Genomic DNA, 27,915 nt, shown 5'->3' with positions numbered 1-27,915 from the left:
TTTAGTGCTACCTATTTCCCTATTATATCAGCATAAATATGAATATTCAAAACAGTATACTCTCTGCTGCATTATGAAAGAGAAGTCTGGCTGCTTTTTTTTCCCTAATAAAACTGGTCACCACATACCTGACTGTGAAGTGCGATTTTATCTAGTTTGAAATGCTTTTTGAAAGACTGAATCCTTGCTGTATTACATTAGTAACTCTGACATTAAATTATTACATTGTCAAATAATCTAAAAATTTAATTCCTGAAAAAACATTCCCTCTTTAAACCTCGTATCTGAAAAACCAATGCAAACTGAATTAAAACTTTGTTTTATTGCTAGTAAATACAAAGAACTGTTCAAACTGCAAAGAACATTGAATTATGCTAATTTCACTTTCAAATGAATCAACAGTGAATTTACAATGAAAAAACAATGTATTTCCAGCTCAGCCTTTCTTAAGGAAACAAAAATACAAAGATAATCCAAGTCATACAGAATTCACATCAGTTTCCTACACAGACTCTCAGCAGTGATTCATAAAGCTGATTCCTTGGCTGACTGGATGTGATGTAGCAGCTGATTACAATAGACTGGTGTTTGATGCTTGTGTACAACCCCTTCAATTTCTCTCACCAGCAGATCTGGATATAAAATGCTTCCTTCCTTTAAAACTTCTGTAAGACAAAAATATGTTTTATAAATCAGAAGCTGCTTGGTGTTTCTCTACCCACGGTCCCTCAAAGCAGCTGAAAGCAAACCAGGAAATTGTTCTACAAGTGATGCAGTGATGACAACACAATTCCTCCCTCCCCCATTTGCTGAGGTCTGTATTTTGATATTTATGTTCTTCAACACAGGCTGCTACACTAATAAATTCCAGAGAGCCCCTCCTGCAGGCTGGGATATGGTCACACTCTGCAGTGCTCCATATCCTGTTTACCATCTCTAAAGTCTCTGGAGGTTCAGCTGCCCTGCTGCCTCCCTGGGGAACACTGGGCAAAGCATTCCTTCTGCACACAGGTAAAGGGTCAGAGCTCATCCACTGGAACCCAAAGGAAAGCTCCAGCCTGGCAGGGTTATCCTCTACCTGTAGATGCTGCCTTCATGAACACTCAAAATGATGATTTAAAAACCATTGTTAAAAATATACATGACTGAAACTCTTACCTAGGACTGCCTTTTGGAGATTTTCATCTGGGTCATCGAGATGTACCAACAGCTCTTGGTACAGAAACTCAACATGACCTTCCATTGAGGATTTCACATCACTGTCCTTTAAGCACTTAAACCAATTAGCCAAGGTGTGAGCAGCTGCCAGTCGCACATCACACGAGGCATCGTCCAGACGCTTCAACACCTCTGAAAAGGAGCAACAACCAAAATGCTCTAGGAACACAAGGGCTGGCTTTTGCAGTTGGAAAAAACAAATGTTTTCTGTCAACATTCAGATTATTGTTACATTTCTGATGTATTTTTGTCTTTTGAGCATAATAAATACATGTATACACTGTTCCTAAAAGCTCCTCATTCCTTGTTATTGGATGATGTTGTCCAAACACCAATAAAAGCCAAATACAGAAGTATTTAGATTAATTGAACATTATCTAGCACTCCTTGTAACAAGGAACTATGGATGTCTATTTACGCATTACTGAACTACAGAGTTCAAGTATTTGTATGCTTCATAGAACACACAATTTCTATTAATTAGATATTAATAAAATTATTAAATAATAGGAATTAAATTATTAAATGAAATAGTACTCTTTCAGTGAATTACTGCATGGCAGATAACGTGAATATGCAAGACGCAAAGACATATCTACTTTGAGAATTATCCGATCGTGCATTTCTCCAAAATAAAAACGTTTGTAGTTAGATTTCTAGTGTTGCATGTAAGAAAAAATATCAGTTGTTAAGATGCTGAGTTAGGGAAAGCCAAATTTATTTGTCTGTATAAAACCTGGCTCAAAGCATAGTCTGTACTTCTGAATAATAGTTTAGCACTTAACTCCATCCTAAGAGGCATTACAGCTCCTAGCTCTAATTGGCAATACAAAACTCTAGATTAGAGTTTTCTTCTTTGGTTTTTTTTTTTAGCTAAAAACCCAACCCACTACCTATTCAGGTCTATTTATGGTACACTGAAATGGTTTGCTCTTGGCTCTCGAACACAGCACGGAGAACAATGTGACTTCCATTTATACACTGCAGCACTGTTCTGCTCTCACTATACTTAGCACATTATTTCACACAGTCCAAGCTCTGAAGCAATGCAGATGAGCTGCTGGCAAGCACAAACCAAAGCACTGAGTGAAGTTCCACCTAGTGGTCTGATGGATAATGACGTTGGGAATACTGCTCGGTTCTGCCAAACCCTGAAGAATCAGTGCAAACTGGCATTTTGGGTAAAAAAGCAAATGTCAACATTGTGATCTTGATTTAAACACACAAACAAACCAACAATGCCCTCACCCCCAGTCTACTAAACCTTTGCACATACCTGTGTAAGTGTTCTTAAATTTATCTGCATCAAACTGCCTCCCACAGACTTTTAGAAAAACATCAACAATACGACAAGCCATCAGTCGAGTGATTTTAGAGTCTTCATCCATGGAAGCAATAATTTGGGGCATCAGCTCATCTTTCACTTTTAAGATCTACAGTTAATAGGAAAAGCATAGAAAAAATATGCTTAGTGTTACAGCACTTAACATTAGCAGTGCCAAATACTTGTTTGCTTAGTTTAAAAAAATTAGCTAGAAACGTTAGCTTGGAAAATGAAAATCCACCAGTCAATCACCCAGCTCATCTCATGAGCGCTCAGTACACCAGCAGATGAGTTTTATGTAACTCATGCGTATGTTCAAGCTTGTAAAAGCTTTAAAACTTGCTCGCCTTTAAAAGAAACAAACCCCGATCGCGGAGCCTCGGAGCGAGGCGGGGCGGTGCGTTCCGCGCACGGAGCAGCAGAGGGCGCCCGAGCCCAGCAGGACGCGCCGGGCCGGGCTGGGCTGGGCTGGGCTGGGCCGGGCTGGGCCGGGCCGGGCTGGGCTGGGCTGGGCCGGGCCGGGCCGGGCCGGGCTGGGCCGGGCCGGCACGTTCGGAGCTTGAATGAATCCCGAGTATTTCACATCAGCCATTAATGAGAAATAGGCATTTTGCACCGATTCAGAAACACATGTTCAGCTACAACAGCAGCTTCTGATATCAACGTTTCTGTAGATGTGAACTAGTTATGTGTGTTTAACCACTTTGTTCAATTAAGGTCTGTTATGAAGACACTAAAGACTGAACATTTAATAACATTTAAAATAAATTTATTTTTTAAAAAAGACCTTGTATTTAACATATTTCCAGTGCATAATTTCTGAATGTTAATTTTGTTAGCAAAGAAGCTTCAAAAACACCCCCAGATTCAATTAATCCTTTATTAGGGATGGGTAACAACTCTTCAAGTGCTAGCACTCCAGTCTCTATTCATATTCTTCATGTTCCTTTTCAAGTCCTCCTGTCCTTTCTCAGAATCTTTAGATGTTTTTTTATTTTCTCTAAATGGACCTGTGGGCTCCAAGGCAACCAGACAACTTGTCTCTGCCACGTGACAGCACAGCACGTCCTGGCTGGCTCCAGTGCTGCTGCACAGGCTCTGCCTGTAGGTCCAGTAATGTCCAGCACCCAGATTGCTGTGCTCACAGTGGTCAGGACCTCGGGCTACAGAACTGATGATCTATTAGAAAAAATACCTACAAAATTTGATGCTACTCAGTTTTACACCTCAGCATTTTGCTGGCCTCAGATCTCTTCTCAGGATGTCATCATCCCTCCACTAGTGATTGTTTCAGTCATTAACATTCAATTACAATTATTGAATTTTATTATGAAGACTGTATGTCCTTCTGAAAATATTAGTTACCCTAAGGATTTATTCCTTTTTCCCCCCTTGCATTTATTTTGTTTTCCTGCCTAAGATTTCAAAGGATGAGAAAGAGAGAATTTACCTCTTTTGGTGAAAGCATTTCACAGTGGATGAGAGCCCAAAGGCACAATACAGCTGTAGCACGGATGGCAGCTGCTGTTCTTCCAGCATGCCACTGCAGATTAGGAGCCAGGATGTCTTTTATCACAGTCTCAAGGTAGCTAGGGAACAGCCTGAAGCCAAAAATAAGAAAGCAAAATAAAGGTTCATGAGAAAGTGATAAAGAGACTGACAGGATGTAAAAGAGAATTTTCTGTCATAGAAACATAGGCAGAAAAGGGAAAAAAATAAATAACATCTTCTAAGGCAGTGTTATGGTAATGTATGTGATAAGCTTTTCACAACTTAATTTTTCTAGATAATGTTTAAACAAATACCTAACATTCACAGAAGGGAGAGGCTAGACTTTCTCCCACTTGAGGCAATGACCACGACTCAGTGTTATCTTGGTAAACTACTTACCTTCTCTGTGTCTCACCTTCCCTGTCTGTGCAGTGGAGATAACACCCTGTGCAATGCAGTGAGGATTCATTAATATCTGTGAGGCCCTTTGAGACTGGCCAGGGAAAAGTATTTATAATGTGAAAAGTATGAATGCTGTTGATGACACTGATACAGCTGGGAGCTACACAGAATATTTCAGCTCTCTCTTGGCTCGGAAACTTGTCTCCCCCAAAGATGAGAGGTCTGTAGGATTTTCTGATGGTGCCAGTCCCCATACTAAGGTTTTTTATTACAAACACATAAATCTGTGCTGTTTTTGCTGATGCTTTTTCCTCTTCCTCCATTCAATGGGTTGTTATAATGCTAAAAGTTGCTGTGAGAGTCAGCAATTACAATAGGCAGGATTCCCTCACACTCATTTAGTTACAGCTCAATCTCAAATCAAGAGGAAAAAACTTACAGATCTAACAAGTTAATTAATACTTTGCTGCATCAAAGAGACATTAGTGGCTGGCTGTGGCTGGTATCTGAGGCTCAGGTTATCCACTGTGCCTGTGCTGAGGGAGCAGCTGGCAGTGTGCAAACAGACTGAACCTACCCTGACTGTCCCACTGAGTTCAGAGCTCTGTTCAAAGTGCAGCCCCTGAGAGCCCAACAGCACATCCCCACCCTGCTGCTTGATACAAAGGGAACAAGCTCTTGTTGACTTTCCTAAGAGTCCTACACTGCCAGGGTGAATGAGTGGCCCCTTTAGTGATGTGCCAAGACACAGGAGGAACATAACAGGTCCATGTTAACAACGAACAATTACCAGGGAGCGCTTTAAAAAGAATCCATGCTGCAGGTAGTCCCTGTTATCCAGGTATTACCTGACTAAAGCACAAGCAGCTGCACTGCCAGGCTTCAGCTATGTGCTGACACACACCTGCAACATTATGGAAATAGATACACCCGGCTGCTGCTTCCCTTGGCAAGGGAGCCCTTGCACTCTGAAGAAGTCAGAGATCCATCCACTGCTGCTTCTTGTCAGCAGATGGCACTTAAGTAATAACAAGAAATCTGATGTCCCATTAGATACAACTGAATCTGTACAATCCTTTTGATGTGGTAGTTTAAACACATTTTTGAGCATTAATGATTTCCTGTTAAAAAAGTTGTTGAAAAAAAATAAAACTAATGATCACCATCATTCCAAATCTCCTTTCAGCTCCAAAGCTAAAGCAGCTCTGTGCTGTCTGTGCTATCTTATCAGTAGCTGCTTCTGTTTTTAATAAAACCTTCTGTTAAACTGCAGTGAGAAAATGATCTGTCAAAACATAAAGGTAAATTCCATCAGCATTATGTTAACCATAGTGCTGTGCTATTTGTGAGAATGTTTGTTCTAGTGCCTTAAAACTGAATCAGTAAAGCAATATCTGGCAATTATCTGACTCAGTCATGTCAGACTCAAACACAATTAGGTGACCACACAACTGTGTTTAGCAGAATAACCAAAAGCCTTCCTATCCAAACTCCGAGAACCATTTCAAGGAGCTAAACAAATTATGGACAGCAGTGAATGTGAGAGTGCAACTGGAACTTACTACTGCTCCCCAAGACTATCTCTCATAACCATTAACATTTTATTTTTGCTGTTGCTGATGCAATTAAATGCTCCCTCTTTCCATTTTCAGATCTTATTGCTGTAAATCTGTGTAACTTAATTCTAAAAGCCAGTACTTTCCAGGAAAGGACATACCCTGTCTGTGCTGTTTGTACTTACAGAGCTGATACTTCAGTCTCAACTGGATACAAGAGCACAAAAATGTGACCTGCAGAGACATTAATACCCTGCTCTTATGCAGATGTTACAAAGCAAAGCTTGGGCTTGCATTAAAATTGGTTTTCTGAACTTGCATACCTTCAACTTTCATTCCATGTTAATTATTTTTTATACATTTTTGTTTGGCATTGGTTCCTCTTCTGCTTTTATAACACTGCTGCACTTTGCCTTACATGTTTATGGATTGTTCTGTCTTGAGGTTTTCTTTGTATGCTTTTGTTGTTTCTTTTTTTTTAATGTAAAATCCTAAATCCCGGTAATTTGAAACAAAATTGGATTGGCTTTTACAAATCAAAACCTCCAGAAATGTTTTGCAAACAATGCTTCCAACACAAAACCTCCACCTGTTACCTCTTACATGCAAACATTTGCTGTGCCCATGGTAAGCAGGATCAAAACTTCAGAGGCATTTAGCTGCTTCCACTGCTTTTGACTCTTGAAGATAAACCTACTGGTAAAATTCATGGCTTTGCTTTTGCTGTCAGAGGACAGAGCCTCCTTATGAGCTGGACTGGACCATCCTTCATACAAACAGGTCTGTGACCCTCCCTGGATGTATCTCACCCTGACAAAGGCCATTCACTCACACTGCCCTGAGCAAAACAACTTCCATCACTGCTGTCTGCAGAGCTGGGGTGGGGTGTGGCCCCACTCACTGAATTACTTTGAAACATTCTTCTGGTTTTTGCACACTGATAATTCCCTTTCCTGAGAATATTAATGAAGCTGGCAGCTCATTGGGTTGAGTTTCTTGGTTCCAAGGGCCTTGCAATCTCAGTTAGATGATACAAACTGGTTTAAAACAAATAGTCAGATCCTGGAACACTTCAAACAGTTTTCAAAGTGCTTTGCTTTTTTTCTGGATTGTAGAATATCTAGATTAATCTTGTAACTATCACTCAGTTACATGATTATTTAAACAAGTAACTGACTACAGTTTTTACAGTACTTAAAGAAGTAATGTCCTCCCTGCCCAATTCTTTTCCTAAGAATCTCCCTTTTAGCTTTCAAAAAGTATTCTTTCACCACAGCTCTTCATATTTTTTTTTGAAAACTATCCAGATCTGCATGACATTCCTTTTAATTCCCAGTAATGGCAGGTGGGAAGACTACAGTGGAGGAAGCCAAGACTTCCATTTATTTATATATATATTTTTTAATTACTGCACTCCACCCTCCTAGTCATTGTTAAAAATTACAAGAAGAAAAATAGGCTGTAGAAGATGGTGGGAAAGTCTTTCTTCTCCCAGCCACACTCACATGGAGATGTTTATAGGGGTTAAATAACTCCCAAGGTCATTATTTCTTAGTGCCACTGGAGTTTTCAAATAGCTGTGTGAAATCAGAGCTCCACTTACCCCTGAGAATTGATGGTTTCACTTGCTTTCTGCAACAACTGGGATAAAACAGTGAAGAGCTTTAACCGCATCTGGGGATCTCTGTTTGCCTGGAGACACGTCCTCAGAACCAGAACAAAGTCATCCAGAGCTTCACCTATGACAGGACCTAGCAAACAAACACAGAAGGCTTTTTTCAGAATACTAGTAAGCTCTATTTAGATGTTTCATATGTGGGTGCATTAAAGTTTCTAATACAAGTGGTGGTAGAATAGTCCTTGGCTTCCCACTCTTGCACGGCAGCTGTTGAGGGATCCATGTGACACCATACTGGGGGGCGCACAAATCCCCAGGCTAACTCCCCGCGGGCTCAGGTACCCCAGTTTTGGCCAGGGCAGCCTGAAGATCAGTTCCCCATGTCTCATTTAGTCAGCCTGGCATAGCTGCACCACATTTGGCCACAGGAGCTGTGGTTGGCCCATCCCTGGAAGTGACCAAAGCCAGGCTGGATGGAGCTCGGAGCAGCCTGGGATAGTGGAAGGTGCTCCCCCCCATGGCAGGCAGTTGAAACTTGATGGTCTTTAAGGCTCCTTCCAACCCAAACCATTCCATCATTTCATGACTCTGGAATGGATCTATCCACGACACCCCAGAGCTGCTGGGACCATCAGTACCAGAGGGCATTTTGGCTGGAGGATTAATGCTGCTCCCTTCTAACCCTGCAAGCCTGAGGCTATGCACAAAGCTTTGCTTTTCTTAAACTTAATGAAAAACTACACTGGATCTGGCATGACCCTCACACCTCTGGACACAGCAGCATTAGCTACACTTTTTTCTTCTTTCAAGTTTTTCCACATGCAGCATTTGAGATGTTCATGACTCCCAGAGGCATAGGAAAGGGCCTGTTTGAAAGGATCAGCTTCAAAACTTGGATAATACAATTACTGCAGCAGCATTCCTTCTCCCTGTTGCAATAATGCTTATTTTCATCTTATAAGACAATCCAAAATATGATGTATTTTAGAAGCTACTTGAAATAAAAATATCTTCTAAATTAACTCTTTAGTTTGTTCATATTTTCACATCCTGTGATAAATTTAAACAATAAACAAACCAACAAAACTCTAAGCTGCTATCCCAACATTTTAAGGAGTTATTTTCCCACAACTGAGGGAAAATTGTGCCTTTCTCCTTGATAATGACTAACATCTGCCTGCTTTTAAAGAGGAAGAGTCCATAAAGACTGTACACATGCTTTATTCTACAAGCTTCTTGCTGTAGAATGCTCTTTCTGCTCTATTTTTGCAATAAACAACTTTCCTTTAGGAACTTCTTCAGCTTTGCATCCTTAAGATGCACATTCCATCCAACTCTACTAACTCAGAAAATCCTTCCAGAGGAGACACAACACTGGTACTCATGATGACAAGAATATTCCTCACACATGGGATGGACAGATTGAACTATTCAAGATTCCAAAACAAGCTCAATAGCATTTAATAATATCTGGAAATTTAATGTTTAAAATAATAATAATGAAAAAACCCCAAATTTCACTGTCTAGACTGAATCAATACAGGGTGTTGAACTGCAGTTTGCTAAATGTCTGTGCCAACAAATAGGTCTTTATTTTCACAGCATTTATTCAAGATACATTGCTTCATGTGAGTTCTGAGACATTCACAAGATACTACTACTATATCAAACTGATAACAGCAAATTCAACAGATGGAAAACAAACAAAATAAACTACATTGCTAATTTCAGCTTAACCATACGCTCCTAAAAAACAGTAAAAACCTCAAAATGTGAATTGAGTAAAGCTGATTAAATTGATTAAAAACAACATTATGTGTGGGAATGAAAAGGAAGAAAAAAAAATAGCTCTAGGAGCTGCTGTGTCAGACAGAAAACACAGACAATAGCATACTACCAGTGTTGGGTGCAAGCCAAAATGTTTGCCCAGACATTTGATGATTTATTTAGCATTAAGGAAAACAGAGACAACTGTCTAGAAGTCCCTCAGTCATGGAAATGGGAGCACAAATATACAGACAAGTTGGCTTCTCAAATCTGATGCTGAAGTAACTTTTTGTTCTTTTCACAGATGAAAACCAAAAGAAGTGCTTATGCTGGTTGCTGTGCAAGCCACCAACAAATGGGTGCTTCACACAGGTTTGATGAGGGTTTCTTTGAGATTCAAACATTGAATGCAGAAGATATATTCCTTTAAAATATACCTGTGCAGTAGCCACAGTGATACTTCATGAAGTGACTGTCCCCATCCCCCTTACAACCAACAGAAAGGAAAAAACAAATAAACAGGACTTTTCATTTTAATAATCTTAAAATGGGTGTCTAGGTGGAAAGCACTGCCTGTCACCATGTCCCCTGCTGCAGATGCCAGCTGGGGAGCTGTGGCAGAGGAGTGCTCACTGTGCAGGACTGAAGGAGTGTGAGGTGTACACCAGAATGTGTCACTCACCTCTGCACAGCCACGTGCTGGACAGCAACAGTGAGGAACTGTTTGTTAGAGAGAGGTGGTGTCCTCTGAAATACTAGTGAGTAGATGGAATAAAAAGATGGATTTTTGGATACAAGCTACATCAATTTGCCTCCCATTAATCCTCACCTATTTCATTCACCTGAATGAAAAGGCATTTTTCCTTAAGTGCTTTTAGCATTCTCCCTGCAGCCACAGAATCTCTGGGAATATGAGCTGCTTCAGCATTTCTTTTACTTTCCAGCATGTTCTTGTGAAGGTTCTGAACGTTACACTGTTCATTACGAAACACAAGCTGTCTGCAGGCTGTGGAGATCCCACTGGGTCTTTTTTAGAACTAAATAAGTCGTACCTGAATGGGTTGCAATGACCTCGAACTGCAACACTTCTGGGGAATAGCAGCTCCAGCCTTCACACGACACTGCAAGCCACTCCAGCAGCTGAATTATGTGCTGCTTGTAGAGACAATGAAAACTTTCCAATTGCTGCACTGCAGCTAAGGAAGACATTGTTTTCTCCACCTGTTAGAACAGAGACAGGATACTTAACTGAAACTTAAAAAAACCCCCAAACGTTTAAAACTCATTCTGTAAGAAAAGAAGGGACACGGGAAGATTTTCATAGTTTCTATTAAACAATCAAGGCTGATATTTAATGTCTGTCTACACTACATCCATTAACTTCTATTTGAAGTGAAACATTTGTCCTGATTTCAAAATGAAATCATCAAGAACACAGCAACCTAACAGCAAAATGAGAGAATCTCCTACCCATGTGCAGACCTATCCAAAAACTAACCACACCATAAAAAGGCTCTTAGTGGTTTTAAAGATGTAGTGATTTTTCTCCCTAATTTAAGAATGCTTTAAAACATAAAGACCGGGGGAATTTCTCACAATCCCAAGCTATGGTAGCTTCCAGAAAGTGTTGCTGTTGCAGGTAAGAGAAAATATGGCATTTCCCCTCCTCCCTTTCTCCCCCCAGTTTTGATTATGAAAGATGTTCTCTCTTTGTAGTAGCTAGGCAGGCTCATTTTGAAATGCTCAACTTCTGTTGCTGAGAAGTACCAAAACTCACTGTTACATCAGAAATACCTTCTTCATGTTTAGAGTTAAGACTATCCTATGAGACATGCAAATAAAACATGTACAAATGAAACATGTAAGAAGAACTACTAAATGAATTCCAGACACGAGCATGCTTGGCAAGGATGCCTATAGATCTTCCTAATCACTTGCAGCAGATGTGTTTCAAAGCAAATGAAAATTTGCTTTTACAGTTCCTGAAGGCTCCTACCAGAAGTAAAAAACTTCTCCAAGGAAGAGATTAAAAGCATGCTGGAAGCAGGATCTGTAGCCTTGGTGATTTCAGTAGACTGTGAATCAAGAATGGGGAGCAAGGCACCATTGGGAACATCACTAAGGAATAACAAGTGCTGCCAGCAGGGCCAGCTCCAGCAGGGAGAGATGGAGTGCAGTGCTGGGAGTGACATCATTTGACTCCAAGTGCTGCACTAGAACTACAAATTGTACTCATATTTTTAATATTTTTAAGCTGAACTCAACCACACAAGTTAGCTCAAACATGTCTAGGACCTTTAGACTCTTCCAGACTAATCACTCGCCAGACAAAGATGTTTTTATGGAAGTACCAGATGTGGAGAAAATAAATGAGAATTCGAAGAAAAAAATAAATAAATCAGGATTTGCTAAGGACAAAGGTTACTCTTAAAGCAGGTTTGCCTGCCTCAAGCACAAAAGATTTCTTCTTTATGGAAGCATTCTGCCAGACAGCCAAAACAACTCAGATAAATGAATTTTTTACATATAAGTTACTTGTAAATTAATTGTAACATTAAACAAAATGTGTCAGGACAGAAACTATTCCTCATTTTTAATCCCACCATAACACACAAGATTGTTTTCCATTGAACAAGGGATACAAAATAATACATTGTTCACATATGATTTAAAGTAAATTCTGTAGTTTCAAGAATGCAATTAAAAACAAAAAAAGAGAGAATAAATTAAATATGCCAGCAGGCTGATGCATATTTTCTCAATAAGCAGTGTCTCACAGTTAAATAAAAATAAAGGTGATTTTCTTTCCTCTATTTGAAAGCTAACAGGTTTAATGACACAATATTTTCCTGCTTATAATCAGAGTGCTGAAAGAAGAGCCAGGATAGCACAGGGCACTGGTAATGAAACGAAACCTCAATTTTAGGTCACCAGTTAAATCCCTGACAAGCTTAAATCAGACTCCATCAGCTGATACAGCTCCAGTCTCTTTGGGGCTGTGGCCCACCCTGCTTCTTGTGCCTCTGCTGGGCTCAGCTGCTGGTCTTGGTCCATTCCCCCGACCCCAAGCAACCACAAACACGATGGACACAAAGCCAAAAACCAGGCCAGGCCTGAGTGTTCACCCCCAGGTCACAGCAGCTGTGGTCTCCACTATCTCAGTGGTCTTACTATCTCCTTACAATTAAGCCTGAATTAAAGTTCTATAATGAAAATTTTGAATAATTTATGTTTATACTCAAATTTTTTTGAGTCTGAATACATATTTCTTTTCTGAACTAAAAACTCGTATTCATACAGCAGCTGTAATACTTTTGTTCTACATGTTCCTAAGCTATTTTAACAGGGACTTCTTGCCTTCTCCAAGCTGTACAGCTCACTTTGAAGTTCTGGAATAATCAGTAACTGGAGAAAAAAAATAAAATTCAAGCCATATTTGTCTTCTTGACAATTTTGAAATATTGCAATTATGTAATCTCACTGCCAGATTTTGTATGTGTCTAGCTGAAAGAAAGGCTAATGAGAAAAAGGATTCTCATCCAAAGTACTGTCAACTTAAAAAATCATCTGGAACTGCAGGAACATCTTAAACCTTTAATAATCTCAGGAGATTAAGTTTTCCATTTATGAAAATCAGGATTTATCTCCATGAAACTGCTTAACTGCTTTCTTCTTAGGAGTATGAAGTTGTAACGTTTTAAATGGACATTGCTGACTTTATAGACCACTGCAGGGATAAACAGGCAAGATACCACAAAACATTCCAGATCCATCTGTCTAAGGCTTACCCAGACTGATTTTTCATCTAAAAAACCCCCCAAGCAAACAAACAAAACCTCCAAACCCTCCCAAATCCCACTCCCAGAAGACAGATCATCATCCCACCCCTCTTTGACCTGCAAAGTCTTTTCAGTACTTGTTTCAAGCTTTGTTCCACTTTATTTCTTTCCGAGGAGTCTCTGAGCGAACGCCTCCTCGGAGGCAGCCTGTCAGCTCTGGGGCCATAAATACTGATCCTACACAGGCCTTTGGAATACCATGCCTGGGAGCAAGAGCAAAGGAAGCAGAATAGCCACTGCACTTAAGGTGTGTGTTTGAAAAAAGACAACTGGGATAGGTCATAATTGTACTGCATGAGGATGGCTCGCTGATTTATACGATATTTAGCTCGGGGAAGAAAGAGGAAGAGAAAAATAAGGGGGTGAGATAATGCCGAGCCAAAAAGCTCATCTATTATCTGGGCATGTACAGCTGTCCTTGATTTTAAAGCATTCCTGTGACATTCAAACTTTTGTTTCTTGTGGGGAGGTAAAAAGGTCAACTACTGTAAAATCAGTCTGATATTTGGCTGAAGATGAAAAAATCACTATGAAACCATCACATTTCTAAGGCCAGTAGTACTCTTGACCTCTAAGTGCATTGTTCTTTAACAGTCAGAAAACAAATGTCAGTTTTTTCTGCATATAACCAAATATTCCCAGGAATATATCCACTAAAAGGTAAATTTCAACAGTTCAACCAGCACCACCAGCATGCCCAAGGCTTTGCAGGATCCAGTACCAACATAAAATCTTGGACACTTCTTCTGAAAATTCTGAAACTTTACCTAATTATGGACAGGTGGTCAACACCCACCCAAAAAAAGTGCTCTACTAGGCCCATGGCTGCCCTCATCCAGCTCCAAGATTCCCATGCTCCAGTAATGCACCTCAAGCCACCTATTCAGAAACCTAACATAAACACTCCCAGAAACAGTAAATTATAGCTGTAACTGCAGCCACAGAGCCATACTAGATGCTTTTGACCACAAAATAAAACTGAATTCCAGGGTTTTTTCTGGAACCAGAATGTATTTTAACTCTATGAGCTTTTAGTCAAAGTTATGAAGAAACATAATTCTCCAGGCTCTGCTGTCCCAAATTGTAAACCCAACTCCAGATTTAATTCTGGTACTAACCATGTACAGTCTGTACTGTTAGAGATGCACAGTCTCAGACTAGACACAAATACTCCCCACAAATAATTATGGCTCTGTTTCTACAAAGTGTCTTATCAATATGAAAAGACAAGAACACAACAAAATATTAAACCAGCTCATAGTTTACCTTTTCTTTAAGGTCCTGAGAAGATGGTGTTGCCATTATGGTCACCAAAACTTTCATTAGCTGTAAGCTGATTTCTTTGCAGTCTTCCTGGCACACTTCAATCAATGCTTGTACACAATAAAGCAGCTGCTCCATATAAAAGACCTATTTATTAATAAAAGCACATATTTATTATGTTTTCTTAGCAAATATAAGGTTTTCTTTAAAGAAGAGATATAGGAAATGCTAGTAATTAAATCTGAGCACTGTATAATCCCTTACATTGGTAACATATTGATAATTTCATGTTAGTTCTTTTAATTACCTATATTTTATTTTTACAGAATACAATATAATCTTCCTCCCACACTGTTTGTTTGTGTTTACCTTGTCCTGTTAACAAAATAAATGACCCTGCTCTTAATCACACAATGATTCCACTGGTGAATAGTGAATAAAAACATCAAAGCATTTTGGAGTGCTTGCTGATAGTACTTTCTCTTTCTCAAGTGCAATTTGTTAATTAATAACATATTTGTTACAACTCTTTGAAATATTATTCCATGTTTGACTGTCTTGGATGAACAATGACAGCTAAATACATAAACCAAAAAAACCTGAGCCTTTGCTTTTATCTCAGCCAATTTATCTCATTTGATGCCATATCATTCATGTTATCTTGATCCAACTGATACCAGTTCAAGTCAATACTGTTGTCAGCTAGTTTGCCATGACTTCTCTGATAAAGTGCATCAGATATCCACGAAGCTGTCAGGGGACAGAAGGGGCCATTGTTACAAATTTACTCCCAAATCGAGTCTAGGAATAGGTTAGCCATAAGTGTTATTAATCTCATGGACATGGTCAATCCTTAGCTAAACAGTGTCTGTGCAGCATTTGCTGGCTAAAATAGAGAGAGATTGTTTTCCAAGACTAAAGGCTGGAACAATTCTGCCAAACTTTCAGCTGCAGATGGATCAGACTCCTGGAGCCCATGCCAAATGGAAGTGGTAAGCCTAAACCTCACAGCAATTTTGCAGCTATACCTCAGGGAATTGTTATTTGAACAATCAGGTTATAGTGCTTCCACTTATATGAGCTCCTAATCACCACAGGCTTCATGGAGATTAAGGTTAATTCCTGCATCACTGGTACATATTCCATTAGGGAAGAAACCTAATGAGGGAAGAACTTGAAATGTATTTCTTACATTGGCTCAAAAAGACAATTAGGCCAGATTCAGTCTGCACACATGAATAACTGTTTTAAGGGAAGCCTACATCTCACATGAAGTCAGAGCTCCTCAAGGCACAGCACTGGCCCTTTTTTGGTCATCTTAACAGCAGAGGTCTAACAAACTCCTGGTGGAATGAAAGCCAGGATTTCATTCGTGGTGAAAACTACAGGGATTCCTCTTGTGCATCTCTAACAGATCTATTTCTACATTTGAACATGGGAACGAAAAAAATCATGCAGGTTAAAAAATATCCATTCCATGTTTAAGAGAATCTCTCATCTCCTTATATAGCAATTGGTGAACATTCTTCAAATGCTAAAATAAAAATGGTCTTTGGGCTCAGCTGTTACCTAAGGATACACCTGGAAGTAAATTTCTAATTGACAAAGATCTTCCTTCTAGACTTTCACTTAAAGAGAAGTAACCAAGCCCAGAAGTTTGCAAAACATGCTCCTAAATATACACATAAAGTGCAGGTACCTGCCTTTTAAAAGGGAAAATAAGAATGCAAAATAATTAAGAGGGAATCTTGGGAAACCTGACATGCCAATTACAATAGACTAAAAGAATTTTTCAGTAATTTTTACTGATGAGGATTGAAATGCATGATCTTGTTTGGACTGTGAACACAAGGAATTTTAAACCATGGGTTAAACTCTGCCTCAGGACCAGCCAGGGTAGTCCTTTGTTAGTACAGTATTTCCTAAACAGCTGCTTCTCTCCCTGCCTTGCCTCTTCATTTTCTTACCACTATATGAAGTCCTTTACAGCAGTCCTCAAACCTGAACCTACATCTGCTGAGAGGATGGACTTTTGGTAAGTCTTTGAAAGCAGCAGATTTGCTCAGGAGACCATGACACGGCCCAGGAAGGATGGGGAAGCTCCCGTTTTGTCTCAGACACATGTCCACAACTATTTCCCAAGACAGGTGTGCAAGGGAGGGATAGGAATGGGAGCATTTAGGGAGAATAAGTGTAAAAGTAGTTTGGTCATGTATCCTGCTGTGTGTTTTTCAGCTTCCCTTACCTCTTCAGATCGCTGACAGACTCCAGCCTGTGACAGCATGTTGCCAAGCTGGGCCACATGAGGCTGTAAGATTTCTTTTGGGCTACCTCGAATCACTGCAGCCAGAACCATCACACAGGAGGCTTTGGGTGTCTGCTCAAAGGCTGGGGTGATTAATTTCAAATACACCTTAGGGCTGACAAACGTTCCAATCAGTTCTGCTGCTTTCACACTCTGAAAAAAGAACAGGAATAACTTGAGGATTTTTCCTGAAAACACAAAGACCATTCAATGTATCATGGTCTTTTTCTTTTTATGATCCCAGCTGTTATTTTAAATGCTTCAGCAGTTGCCTTGTAGGCCTTTTCCATTTGCTCAGTAATGATTATATGCATGAAGAAATTTTCTTGACATGTTCAGTAAGCACATAATAAGGCATTGCAAGCAGCCTTCCCCACATCAGACAAAGTTCCATGAGAAAGCAGTGCACAGAAACAAAGTGTACAACTTCACTGTAATAAAGTTTCCAATTTAGAGTAACCAGATGTTGCACATTTAGTGGTTTAGCACTTTGTCCCTCAAATGCTGTTCTGAGGCTTGCCCTTAATGCATCACCCTGTTTACCAAAAGCTGTAACTATAAAAAGTGGAAGGAGGAATTTTTTTGTTATTGTACTATACCTTGAAGCTGATTTTACAGATCAGGTTAAGTGGGAAGCAATGCCATGGGGGAACAGCCCACTGCCTTCAACCTTACTTCTTTAACTGAAAGGCTTAAATTACTGTGTATTCCCCACGACAGTGACACCCTTTGATCCCATTCCTGCCTTGCAGATGCATCAGGATGTCGTATTCCACATGAAACACCACCGCACCAGGGCTCACTGCCTGACCGATGCCCAATGTTTGCAATCGTGTGCATGAATAAAGAAACAATCAACTACTGCAGCACTACCTGTGCAACAGGAACACTTCTTCCAGACCCACAGATTTAATGGTTGGGTTATTTCCCCAAAGATGAAAGCTTTCTCTATCATTTATAGTCTAGTGATATAGTTATGACTTTTTTTTTGCATCTAATTAATACTTGAATCATGCTAGTTTTTTTAGTTTCAGTAGAAGCACACAGTAATGAGTTCCACAGTTTAAATCTGCTCTATATAGAGTTGTTTCTTTTCACAAAGATAGGATTCAAAGTAGTTGTAACATCCTCTGTGTAGATATGAACTCCATTCTCCTCAATATTTACCACAGAGAAAGAATAAGACTCTTAAAGCTCTGAAAACTGAATAATACAATTAAAGAGTTCAAAAATATGATTTCATACATTTGTACTGATGAATTTACTCACTTTAATAGGGGAAAAAATGAAAGGGTGTCATTTAGTATCACTAGACTGGAGAAAGACATGGACATTCTCCAAGTTGGTGGCTGCTCTGAAATGGGTTCCTACAGTGACAAACTGGAGGAGGTTATCACAGTACCCTGGGAAGCTGCATCACTAAGAGATAAAAGCCATTCAAAACCAGAAGTTGCTGACTCTTATATTTGGCACAAGGAAAAGTACAATTAAATACTGGAATCATCTCCTAACTGGGAATAAATCTCTTGGAAGCACCTGTGAGATTAGTTGTGGAATTCCAAGAAAGAGACAATTATGGTCAATAAAAGGCAAGGGACAGCTATGTGCTGCTTGAACACATGCTTTTGTATTTACATTTATAGCAATAAGCACTTGATAGGAAATTTGACAGGACAGCAGGGCTACATGGCCTCACTGTCCTAATTATTTATGTTTTCTTAGCTGAGAGCAGGAACCTAAAGAAGAGCCTGATTGGACTATCTGCATCTAGTAAGCAGAACACATTCCTCCAATTTCCCAAAGCAATAAAATTTGTAACTTTAGAGTAAGTTACGTAGATATATTTTTGCTATACATATGTTCTCTTCCTTATGTAAAACAGGAACAGAAGATTTTATCTTAAAATTGTAAAAGTATTTGTACCACCTGTTTTTCTTTGGCTAAATTTATCTCATGTCTTCAACTGCATCTGTTTTACTGGTTTGTTGATCAAAGCGTCGAAAGAATCAACTGTTAGTAAAAATCAAACTAATCATTCCTCACAACCTCCCCCCCAACCCCACATTTTCCAAGCATTAAGTCAAAGATTCAAACACTGAATATGGGTATCACATGGAATAAACACACCTCAATATATGGTTGGATTATGGAGCAGGGGGAGGTAAGTGAAATTAACTTGAAAGGGCATGACCTGCACATTTTTTTTACATTGAATTTGTTGCCCCAAGGCTTTTACGCTTTAATCCACTGCTTATAATTTTCAGAGAGATTATTATCAATGCTTCATGGGGTTGGCATACAAACTAAACAGTATTTAAGTAACTTTACTATTGGTCTTTGTACCAGTAATAGAGGAATACATTCATTTAACAGATTAGGGAAGCATAATGTGCACATGTTTTTAACATCCATATAAACCTAAGCCTGATCCTTCAGTCATGGGCAATTCCCACTGACCTAAGGTGAAATCAACCTTCAGAAGACAGACTGAAGACTATAAAGTCTTTTGTCACTGTACAACAGCTACTTTAACAGATCAAACTTACATTTTTAACCACTTCACTTTCTTCATCTGAGCACGCTTGGTACAAAGTTCTCAGCAGTAGCTCCATGTGTTGGGTGATGTGATCCTCTGCATGCAGCAATAACGTGTAGAGGAGCTGGGATGCTTTGATTCTTGTGCTTCCAAGCCAGTCTGTGATATCATGACAGAGACCTGGGAGAATTTTGGAGAGGTTTCTCGACACGAGTTCCCGACAACCCAGTCCCGGTCGAGTCTCTGGAAAAAAAATAACAACCCAAAATGAAATATCAAAGGAAAAGCCAATGCATAACAATCTCAGAAAAGTTTAAAAGCTGCAAGGTAAGAGCTCTGGGTGACTGCTTCAGCATAGAACAAAATACTCCAAATGCTGCAGAGCATTTACCTGGGCAAGTAGCATTTCCTTGCAATATATATTGCAGAATTAAAATAGCAGAATTAAATATTGCAGAATTAAAATGCCACACAACTCTTTGACTATTTATGTATTCATTATTGGATGGTGATTTAGATTTATGTTTTAAAATGTTTACAGAAGGAGAAGAGTAAGAGAATTGAAATGAATGTCTTTACCCACTTTGGAAAACACAGCTTAATTTTGATAGCAACACAAATCCCAAGAAAAACAAACTGAAATACACACAGATAAAGAGAAGAAAGACTTTTGCATGCAAATGCTGAGGTCAGTATAATTAGGAGGAGGAAAGAAGGTAGAAGGCACAAACAGTACAGAAGACATGAGCTGCAGTAAAACAGACAATGTCAATTGTGCCCTCTAAAGGAAAAGGTTAAAAGTGTATCTGGCACATTGAAGGCAGAAAGGGCATGAACTATGGCTTGTACAGATGCTGTGTAATAGATCAGGCCAACAAATTGATAGTTTTAAAAATCACAGCTCTTATAACATCTCCTTTCTAAGGCTTTTCCAGGAGAAGCAGCTCACTGAAGTGACTCCTCAATGTTTCAAAAATTGAATAATACATTTAAAATGATGATACAGGAGTTGGGAGGGCATTTTTTTTTTCTTAAGACTGAGTTTAATTTGTAACAACTTTGTGAAAAGTGAGTTTTTGTGGTTATCTTTTTATTTCAAACAGAACCCAAAAATGTTACAAATATATATTCCCTGCCTTAACAAAGGATGCAGATTTCTGGATAACTAACAAACTTACCTTTCCCAACAAATGTCTACTGTAGTGTCTTGCCAATCCTCAAATTTACTTGTTAGTTAATTTATAAATCACTGAGATTCAGAAGAGCAACTTGACCAATATCACAACAATATCTAACAAATGTCCTGTTCTGTACTTTACAGATAAAGCTGTGACAGCCCTTTCCAAAAAACAGCAATAAACTTTTTTAGAGATTTTTTCTGCAGTCTATTTTGTTTTCTTAACTCTGTATATGTTTATACAAACAAAATCTGAAAAGTTGTTCTTTGAGAAGCAAGATTTCATAATTTCCAATCACAATGTTCACATGCTGTTTTAAGAAAGAGACATCATTCATTATGAGGTGTCAAAATACACTGAATGTCTGAGTGCATTTTTTATTTCTGATACAGAGTTCTGTAAATGCTCAGGAAGAAAATGACTGAGCTGTCTCAAGATATTTTCCTGCACTGGCCTGTGTAATTTACAAATGCTAAAAGGAAAACTGACTAAAGTAATGGTCTGAGGATACAAAAGGCTTAGAAATACCTATGAAATACCTAACTAGGAAAAAAAAATAAAATTCAAGCATCGGGACATGAATTGCTGCTTCTTTTGTCAATGGAGGAAACATTCTGGATTATGAAAGCTGACAATGAGTAGCAAAAGGTCAAATAAAGAAATCAACTTGAGACAGCAAATACAGACTGGCATCCTATTAAACCCGAGGCAGAATTTTGTTTGAAGAATTTGGACCATTCTTTATCAGCAATTCCTTCATTTCAGATGTTCAAATGCAGGCATTTATCCCTGTAGCTACTCCTGTCAAAGACTTCCCTGCTATAAACTGCACCTGTATCCCGAGGCAATGAGTGCTGGGGCTCAGTGCAAGCTGTGCAGTGCCTGGATGACACCAGGTCTCCCTCTGCTCCCCTCTGACCTGCAGGATCTGTCACTGGGAGATCAAAGCAGGGCTCCTGTGGCAGGTCCATTAGTCTGACAGCGGACAAAGCTACTTAAGTCAAATGTACTACAGGCTCACAGTTGGAGAAAAAATATTCCACTGAAGTCACAAGAAATGGCAAAAGTAATAAAGTACCCCAACACAAACCCCCTTCCCAATAAAACAAACCAACCAAATGTTCATGGAGGGCAAACAGAAAGGACACAGATAATAACAATCATCCATACACAGGCTGTGGTAGGACACCACACAAGGTATATTAGTGTCTCTGATAAAGTTTTGTAGGATTAAGCAGCCTATCATCCTTCCCTTTGACTTTTCTTCTATTTGTCACATCAAACCTGACTATTAATAAGACATACAACTTGGAAGTAAAGATAAACAGCAAGAAATGACATCTAAAAGTCACCATTAACTTGGAACTCATGTCCAAAATTATGGGGCCATTTCTTTAAAATATTATTTAGTACGTGCACATATATATAAATACACACATATATGTCACATTCAAGCCTTAACTGCATCATTCTACCAAGACAAATGCATGGAAATTCAGTTTAATGTGGGGCTGGAATGTTGCCCAAATTCATGAAGCATATTTATTGTGCTAAGAAGATTATTTAGGAGATCACATATCATTTAATTATGAAGTAATTGGTAGATGGTGCTTTCTAAAAAGCCTCAGCACAACAGCTTACACACACAAACCCCAACACACACCTAGACAAAACTAACCAAGGTAACCCATCAGCTGTGCAAATGGTAATCACTGTTCCAAGACAATGAAATTAAACCTTTCATGACCTTCACTATATCACGGTCATTGCAGAATAAGTGACTGGAGCTCAGACACTCTTCTTCATCAGTTTGTGTCTGTTAAAAGATTCTCTGACTGCCAGGAGAAGAAATATGTTTCTGCCATGACTAGTGGAAGTAAAAGCGTTCTTTAGCATTTCCAAACGCCTGAGGTAAAATTATACAGAAAATAAGGAGGAAAGAAAAAAGATTGGGAAGGATGACAGATCAACTTGCCTGCCTTCAAAGCTAAACAGTTCTGTCAAACCAGTCACCATTATGAAGTGCTTCCCCTTTCATTCAAGCATTACTGAGTAAAACAACTTTAAAGAAAAAAAAAAAGAAGTGTAATTCAAAGAAGAAAGAGCTCCGGAACCCACTGTCATGGAAAGGATTTTGCTGCTGGGTATTCTGTGATGTGATTGTCATGTAGGCACAAGTCAAGCATGAACCTGTTCTTTCACACCAAAAGAGTTTTTGTTCAGTTAAATATGAGTATAGAAATCAATACATGAGCCAGTTAAACTTTGTCTTCCCCCAACTCCAATATGCATATTTTTAAACATTAACTTTGTGAACCCAAGACAGGAAACCAGCTTCAAGCTACTGCAAACACAGTGTTTGAAAGCCACCTATAAATCATATGGAACTAAAAAGTAAACTACCCATTCTGCATATCTTGGGGCTTTTGTGTATAATAAAGGAAATTACTCTGTTCCCACATTCTTCATCTACACTGGCAGATTTTAGGTAGCATCCCAGTGTCTCACAGAGAAGTCTGAAATAATTTCATTGCAAATTTTTCTTCAGCACCAATTACGTGGATCATTAATGCTGTGACCTGCACTCATTACTCAAGGACTTAGCTCATGGGTTCTTTTCTCCTGCCTTTCTTTCCAGTCATTTCTGTGCCCACTGTGCACCTGGCTGCTGATGTAGAACTTACTGCTGTTTCTGCACCACTGCTTTACCTTTTTTTCAGCATAGACAGCCTCATTTACTTTCTCCAAAATGAATTTTTGGATTAACAAAGAAAAAAAAAAGAATGAGGTTACTGAACAATCACTTTTTAAAGTTTAAATTTAATAATTTAAATAATTTTATATATATTTCATATGTGCTACCTCTCTACATTAATATTACATATTGTAATGAATATTACACATCCTGCTCTGCTGTCAGTACTGCACTGCAGCTCTTGGAGATTATTCACAAAGCAAAAACCACTTTCAGCACAACATTTACCTCCTTTGGGATAATGAGATGGTGAAACACTAAAATCCATCTTATCCTTCAAATCTTCTTCATTCTCTTTCTCCCATTGCAAGCCTATCTTTTCCCAGTAGGTCCGAGCCAGTTTCCTAGATATAAAATAAGAGTTTTATAGCACCATGCCCCAAGAGAAAAAGACTTTAAAATGAGACTTCTGGAAAAACTGACTACTTAAATTCAGCTGGAAGGATAGGAAGCATTTCTGCTACTTAACCTAAGCACATTAAGTTGAGAGTTTTTATTTCTATTCTACTCAGTGGACAGAGGCCTCTTCTCCCAAGGGATAATTCTGTCTCTGTCCACCCCTGTCTTTGTCTCTCTCACATTTAATTGAATGTAGCATGAAAGGACAGTATAACAAAAGTTATTGAAGATAATGTTAACATTTTCAGTCTAAGAAAGAAAGAAAGAAAGAAAGAAACACCAAACAAACAGAAGCGGGGGTTTTGTCCTCCAAGCAAGACATCTGTGAACTTAGGAACACTTCTTTGAGATCTATTTAAGGGGGGGAAAAAAAGACTAAATGTTCCACATACGTATTTTCAGGAATTTCATCACTAAAGCTGCCAAGTAACAGAGGGATCAGCTTGTGAAAATATGAGTATCTGTCTCGTAGGTGCAACAACCATTCTCCAATGACAGCTGTTACAGCGTGCCGGACCTACAGGGAGACAAAAAAACTAGTTTAAAGGTGTCAGGAAAAGAACAGTAATATAATAAAACCAATATTTGCTTTCTGTATATAGGATCTGGTGAAGCACATCAATACTCTCGGAAGAAATTACAGGAACCCAGCATTTCCTCACTTGCAGGAAGCATCTTAAAGAACACACAAGGAATCACATTCTCATTTTTCACTCTGGCTTAGTAAGTCTTGGACTGTTTGCTGCACAAAAGCACAGCTCTGAGAGGAAGACAAGACACAGACCTAACTCAGAAAACTGAATTCTCATGGTTAATTCCTTCCTGAGAATTTAAGAAATGTACATTTCTCTGGAATTTGTAGCTTTCCAAGCACATCTCCAGAAGAAAATTTTCTCTGTTCACTACAAAGGAAAGATTCATTTTAAAATTATTGCTTCAGTTGCATCTTATAAAGGGACCCATATCATGTTTGTTAGGCATCTGAAAAGGCCAGAGAATGAAGGGCCAGAGAGATGTGACAGAGAATTTAAGACAGAATTGAAGGCACCTATTAGAACAAAATGCTTACCACCCTGCTGAGCTAGACAGCAGTCACCAGCATTGCTTGGGGACAGATAACAACTGATACAGGCTGGGTGGGACACTGTCCTGGCTTCAGCTGGGACACAGTTCATCTCAGCAGCTGGTAGGCTGCTATTTTTTGGATTTAGTGTGAGAATAATGCTGATAACACCCTGATGTTTACTTGTTGCTAAGCAGAGTTTACCCTAAGTCAAGGGCTTTTGGGTGTCTCAAGCTCTGCTAGTGAGGAGCTGCACAAACAGATGAGGGGGCAATGCCAGGACAGGTGACACGAGCTGGAAGTGAGCAAGGGGCTGTGTGGTCCTTAATCCCATCTGGGATTAAACCATGATAGAGGCATTTACAGATCTCAGCTGAATGCAAGACAGCTGAAAACGGGGAAAGCAGGGAGAGAAACACCAAGAAACCCACGCCACGGGGATGGGTTTTAAACAGATTTAAAATAAATGCCAAGAAAAGAAGGAAGAAAAGCACACCTTGGGAATCTCATCAAATAACCTCTGGGCCAGATGAGACAGGACATCATCCACAGACTTTCCATTCCCAAACTGTATCACTGTTCCAGTAGCCTGAATCACATCAACACGAACTCTGTAGTGCTGGTGGGAAATTGTCTGCATTAGGGGTTTTATCAGAGACTCTGACTGCATGTGGAAGTGCTCTGTTAGGGGAGAAAGACAGAAACATCCATCATGTGAGTCCCTACAGCAGGAAGGATCCCTGTCCATGGTAGAGGGCTGGAACTAGCTGATCTTTAAGGTCCCTTCAAACCCAAACCACTTTCTGATTCTTTGTAGCATGGATATATCCGATGATTTTGGATGGACTAATGCATTTTGGTGGGGGCTTAATGCTGTTCCGTAATTCTGTTTCTTTCGCTACGTGGGTGACAGATCTGGACCAACACGATTCCTGTACCACTAAGAACAGCAGCCTGACTAACGTTGCCGTGCTTATGTAGCAAGCAGTTTTAACTTTATACAGTATCAGAGCCGAACGCTGCCCACAAACCCATCCCTAGCCCCTATTCCTGCTACTACCCACACCTAACAGCTCGGCCTGCACTCCTGGCGTGGCTCTTCGCCACCAGACCCTGCACGCCCCGCAGAGCACACCTGTGAGGGCGTGTGCGACCCCTCACCTCTCTGCCGCTGCACCCTGTGCCCTGCTCAGCCCCCATCACAGCGCTGCCCATCCCTCAGCCCCACCTGGCACGGCCCTGGCGCAGGCCACGGCACACCCGCAGCTCTCCCGCCTGACCTCGGCGTAGTGGTCGAGCAGGGTGGCCTGGAGGACGCGGGCGATGTCGCCGAGGTAGGGGGCGGCGGAGGCGCCGCAGCGCCGCAGCAGGAGGCTCAGCAGCTGCACCAGGCCGAGCCGCAGCTCCTCGCTGGGCTCCGCGCCCTGCGGCGGGCACAGCCGCTGCGCCAGGGCCGGCAGGAGCACGGGCAGCGCCTCGCAGGGCCGCTCGCCGTGGCTGAGCCCGTGGCGGAGCAGCTGCAGGGCGAGCTCCCGGCACCGCTCCGCCGCGTCCCCCGCCACGCAGCGCGACAGCGGCCGCAGCAGCCGCGCCGCGAACACCTCCTGCAGCACCGCGCCCGGCAGCGGCCGGCCCTGCAGCTGGGCGCGGATGTCCTCCAGCGCCCGCAGCCGCGCCGCCCGGCCGCAGTCGGGCTGCTGGAGGAGGCTCAGGGGCCGGGCCAGCGCCTGCGACAGCTCGGCCGCCGCCTCGGCCGCCGCCATGATCCCGGCGCCGCCGGCGGCCGCGTCGCCAGGGACGCGCGGGGCGTTTGCGACGGCGGGAGCGCGCTTTACGGCCGTGCCCGGCACCGCGCGGGGGACGGCGCGGGAAGAGGGCCGGGGACACGGGGACAGAGAGAGGGACAGGGACACGGGGACACGGGGACAGAGAGAGGGACACGGGGACACGGGGACACGGGGACAGAGAGAGGGACAGGGACACGGGGACACGGGGACAGAGAGAGGGACAGGGACACGGGGACACGGGGACAGGGACAGGGACACGGGGACACGGGGGCACGGGGACAGAGAGAGGGACAGGGACACGGGGACACGGGGACACGGGGACAGGGACACAGGGACACGGGGACACGGGGACAGAGAGAGGGACAGGTACACGGGGACACGGGGACAGAGAGAGGGACAGGGACACGGGGACAGAGAGAGGGACACGGACACGGGGACAGGGACACGGGGACAGGGAGAGGGACAGGGACACGGGGACACGGGGACACGGGGACAGGGACAGGGACACGGGGACAGAGAAAGGGACAGGGACACGGGGACACGGGGACATAGGGACAGGGACAGGGACAGCGCGGGGAGAGGGATGGGGACACAGGGACAGAGTCAGGGACACGAGGACAGGGATAGGGATAGGGATAGGGATAGGGACACGGGCGCAGAGAGAGGGACAGGGACAGGGACAGGGGCCGGGTGACAGCGCCTCCGCCGCGCTGCGAGCCGCCCCGGGCGCTCGGGAAGCAGGCGGGTCCGCGGGCTGGGCCGGTACCGGCGGGCAGGAGCCGCTGCTGGGTCCCGCGGGGAACGAGCGGTGCCAGCCTGGGGGAAAGCCGCGGGTGGGGCTGAGGGGAACGGGAGGGCGACAGCGCCGGGGGCTCCGTGCCCGGCCACTTTCACATGTGCCACTTTCACATGTGCCACTTTCACTTGTGCCACTTTCACTTGTGCCACTTTCACATGTGCCACTCTCACTTGTGCCACTTTCACATGTGCCACTTTCACTTGTGCCACTTTCACATGTGCACTTCCCGCGCTGTTCCTTCCCCAGAGGGATCAAACAGCCGGGGCAGGAAGTTGTCAGTTTCTGTTGCTGCTTTTTAGTGTTTATTTGTTGTTGTCTGCTTTTTTAGTGTTTATTTGTATTAGCTGATGTGTATGTACATTGTGTTTATGTTGTACTTATGGGTACTTTACACAACCTCATGTTTTGTGTTCTCTGGTGACTGCAAGGAACACACATCAAACCAACAAGATTCTCAGAGTCCTTTTCTTGAGTGATCACACCAAATCTAAAGTGCAATAAACCACAGAACTAATTCAAATTATTTTAAAATAGCCCTGTGTTACTAGCAGAGTTTATTCTCTTGTTGTGCTTCTCCTAGCTTGACTGTGATCTTTTGGAGTCAGTCCTGTTTCA

The 27,915-nt window shown here is 41.4% G+C and overlaps 1 protein-coding gene across 1 annotated transcript; it reads right to left on the bottom strand.

Moving 5' to 3' along the window:
• Positions 1–303: 303 nt before the first annotated feature.
• On the bottom strand, positions 304–26,514 carry DNAAF5 (dynein axonemal assembly factor 5). Its single transcript, XM_038150952.1, has 13 exons — positions 25,943–26,514; positions 25,211–25,395; positions 24,044–24,168; positions 23,481–23,596; positions 19,330–19,562; positions 16,724–16,936; positions 14,482–14,625; positions 10,429–10,597; positions 7,595–7,742; positions 3,993–4,143; positions 2,495–2,651; positions 1,159–1,350; positions 304–665 (listed from the first exon to the last, which is right to left on the bottom strand). The coding sequence occupies exons 1-13, from the start codon at positions 26,475–26,477 to the stop codon at positions 526–528; spliced, it is 2,508 nt and encodes an 835-aa protein (XP_038006880.1). The 5' UTR covers positions 26,478–26,514; the 3' UTR covers positions 304–525.
• Between the last annotated feature and the right edge of the window lie 1,401 nt (positions 26,515–27,915).

The sequence above is a fragment of the Motacilla alba genome, chromosome 14 (genome assembly GCF_015832195.1).
Source record: "Motacilla alba alba isolate MOTALB_02 chromosome 14, Motacilla_alba_V1.0_pri, whole genome shotgun sequence".
In the NCBI taxonomy this organism is placed as follows: domain Eukaryota; kingdom Metazoa; phylum Chordata; class Aves; order Passeriformes; family Motacillidae; genus Motacilla; species Motacilla alba.
Note: the sequence above shows the minus strand (reverse complement) of the source record. Positions and strands in the feature narration are given on the sequence as shown.

Coding starts and splice junctions, on each gene's coding strand:
- DNAAF5 (XM_038150952.1), bottom strand. CDS start 26,477: ATGGCGGCGGCCGAGGCGGCGGCCGAGCTGTCGCAGGCGCTGGCCCGG. Junction 1,351..2,494: donor ATTTAAGAACACTTACACAG/GTATGTGCAAAG, acceptor GCTCCTTTTCAG/AGGTGTTGAAGCGTCTGGAC. Junction 666..1,158: donor TCTCCAAAAGGCAGTCCTAG/GTAAGAGTTTCA, acceptor TTTGTCTTACAG/AAGTTTTAAAGGAAGGAAGC.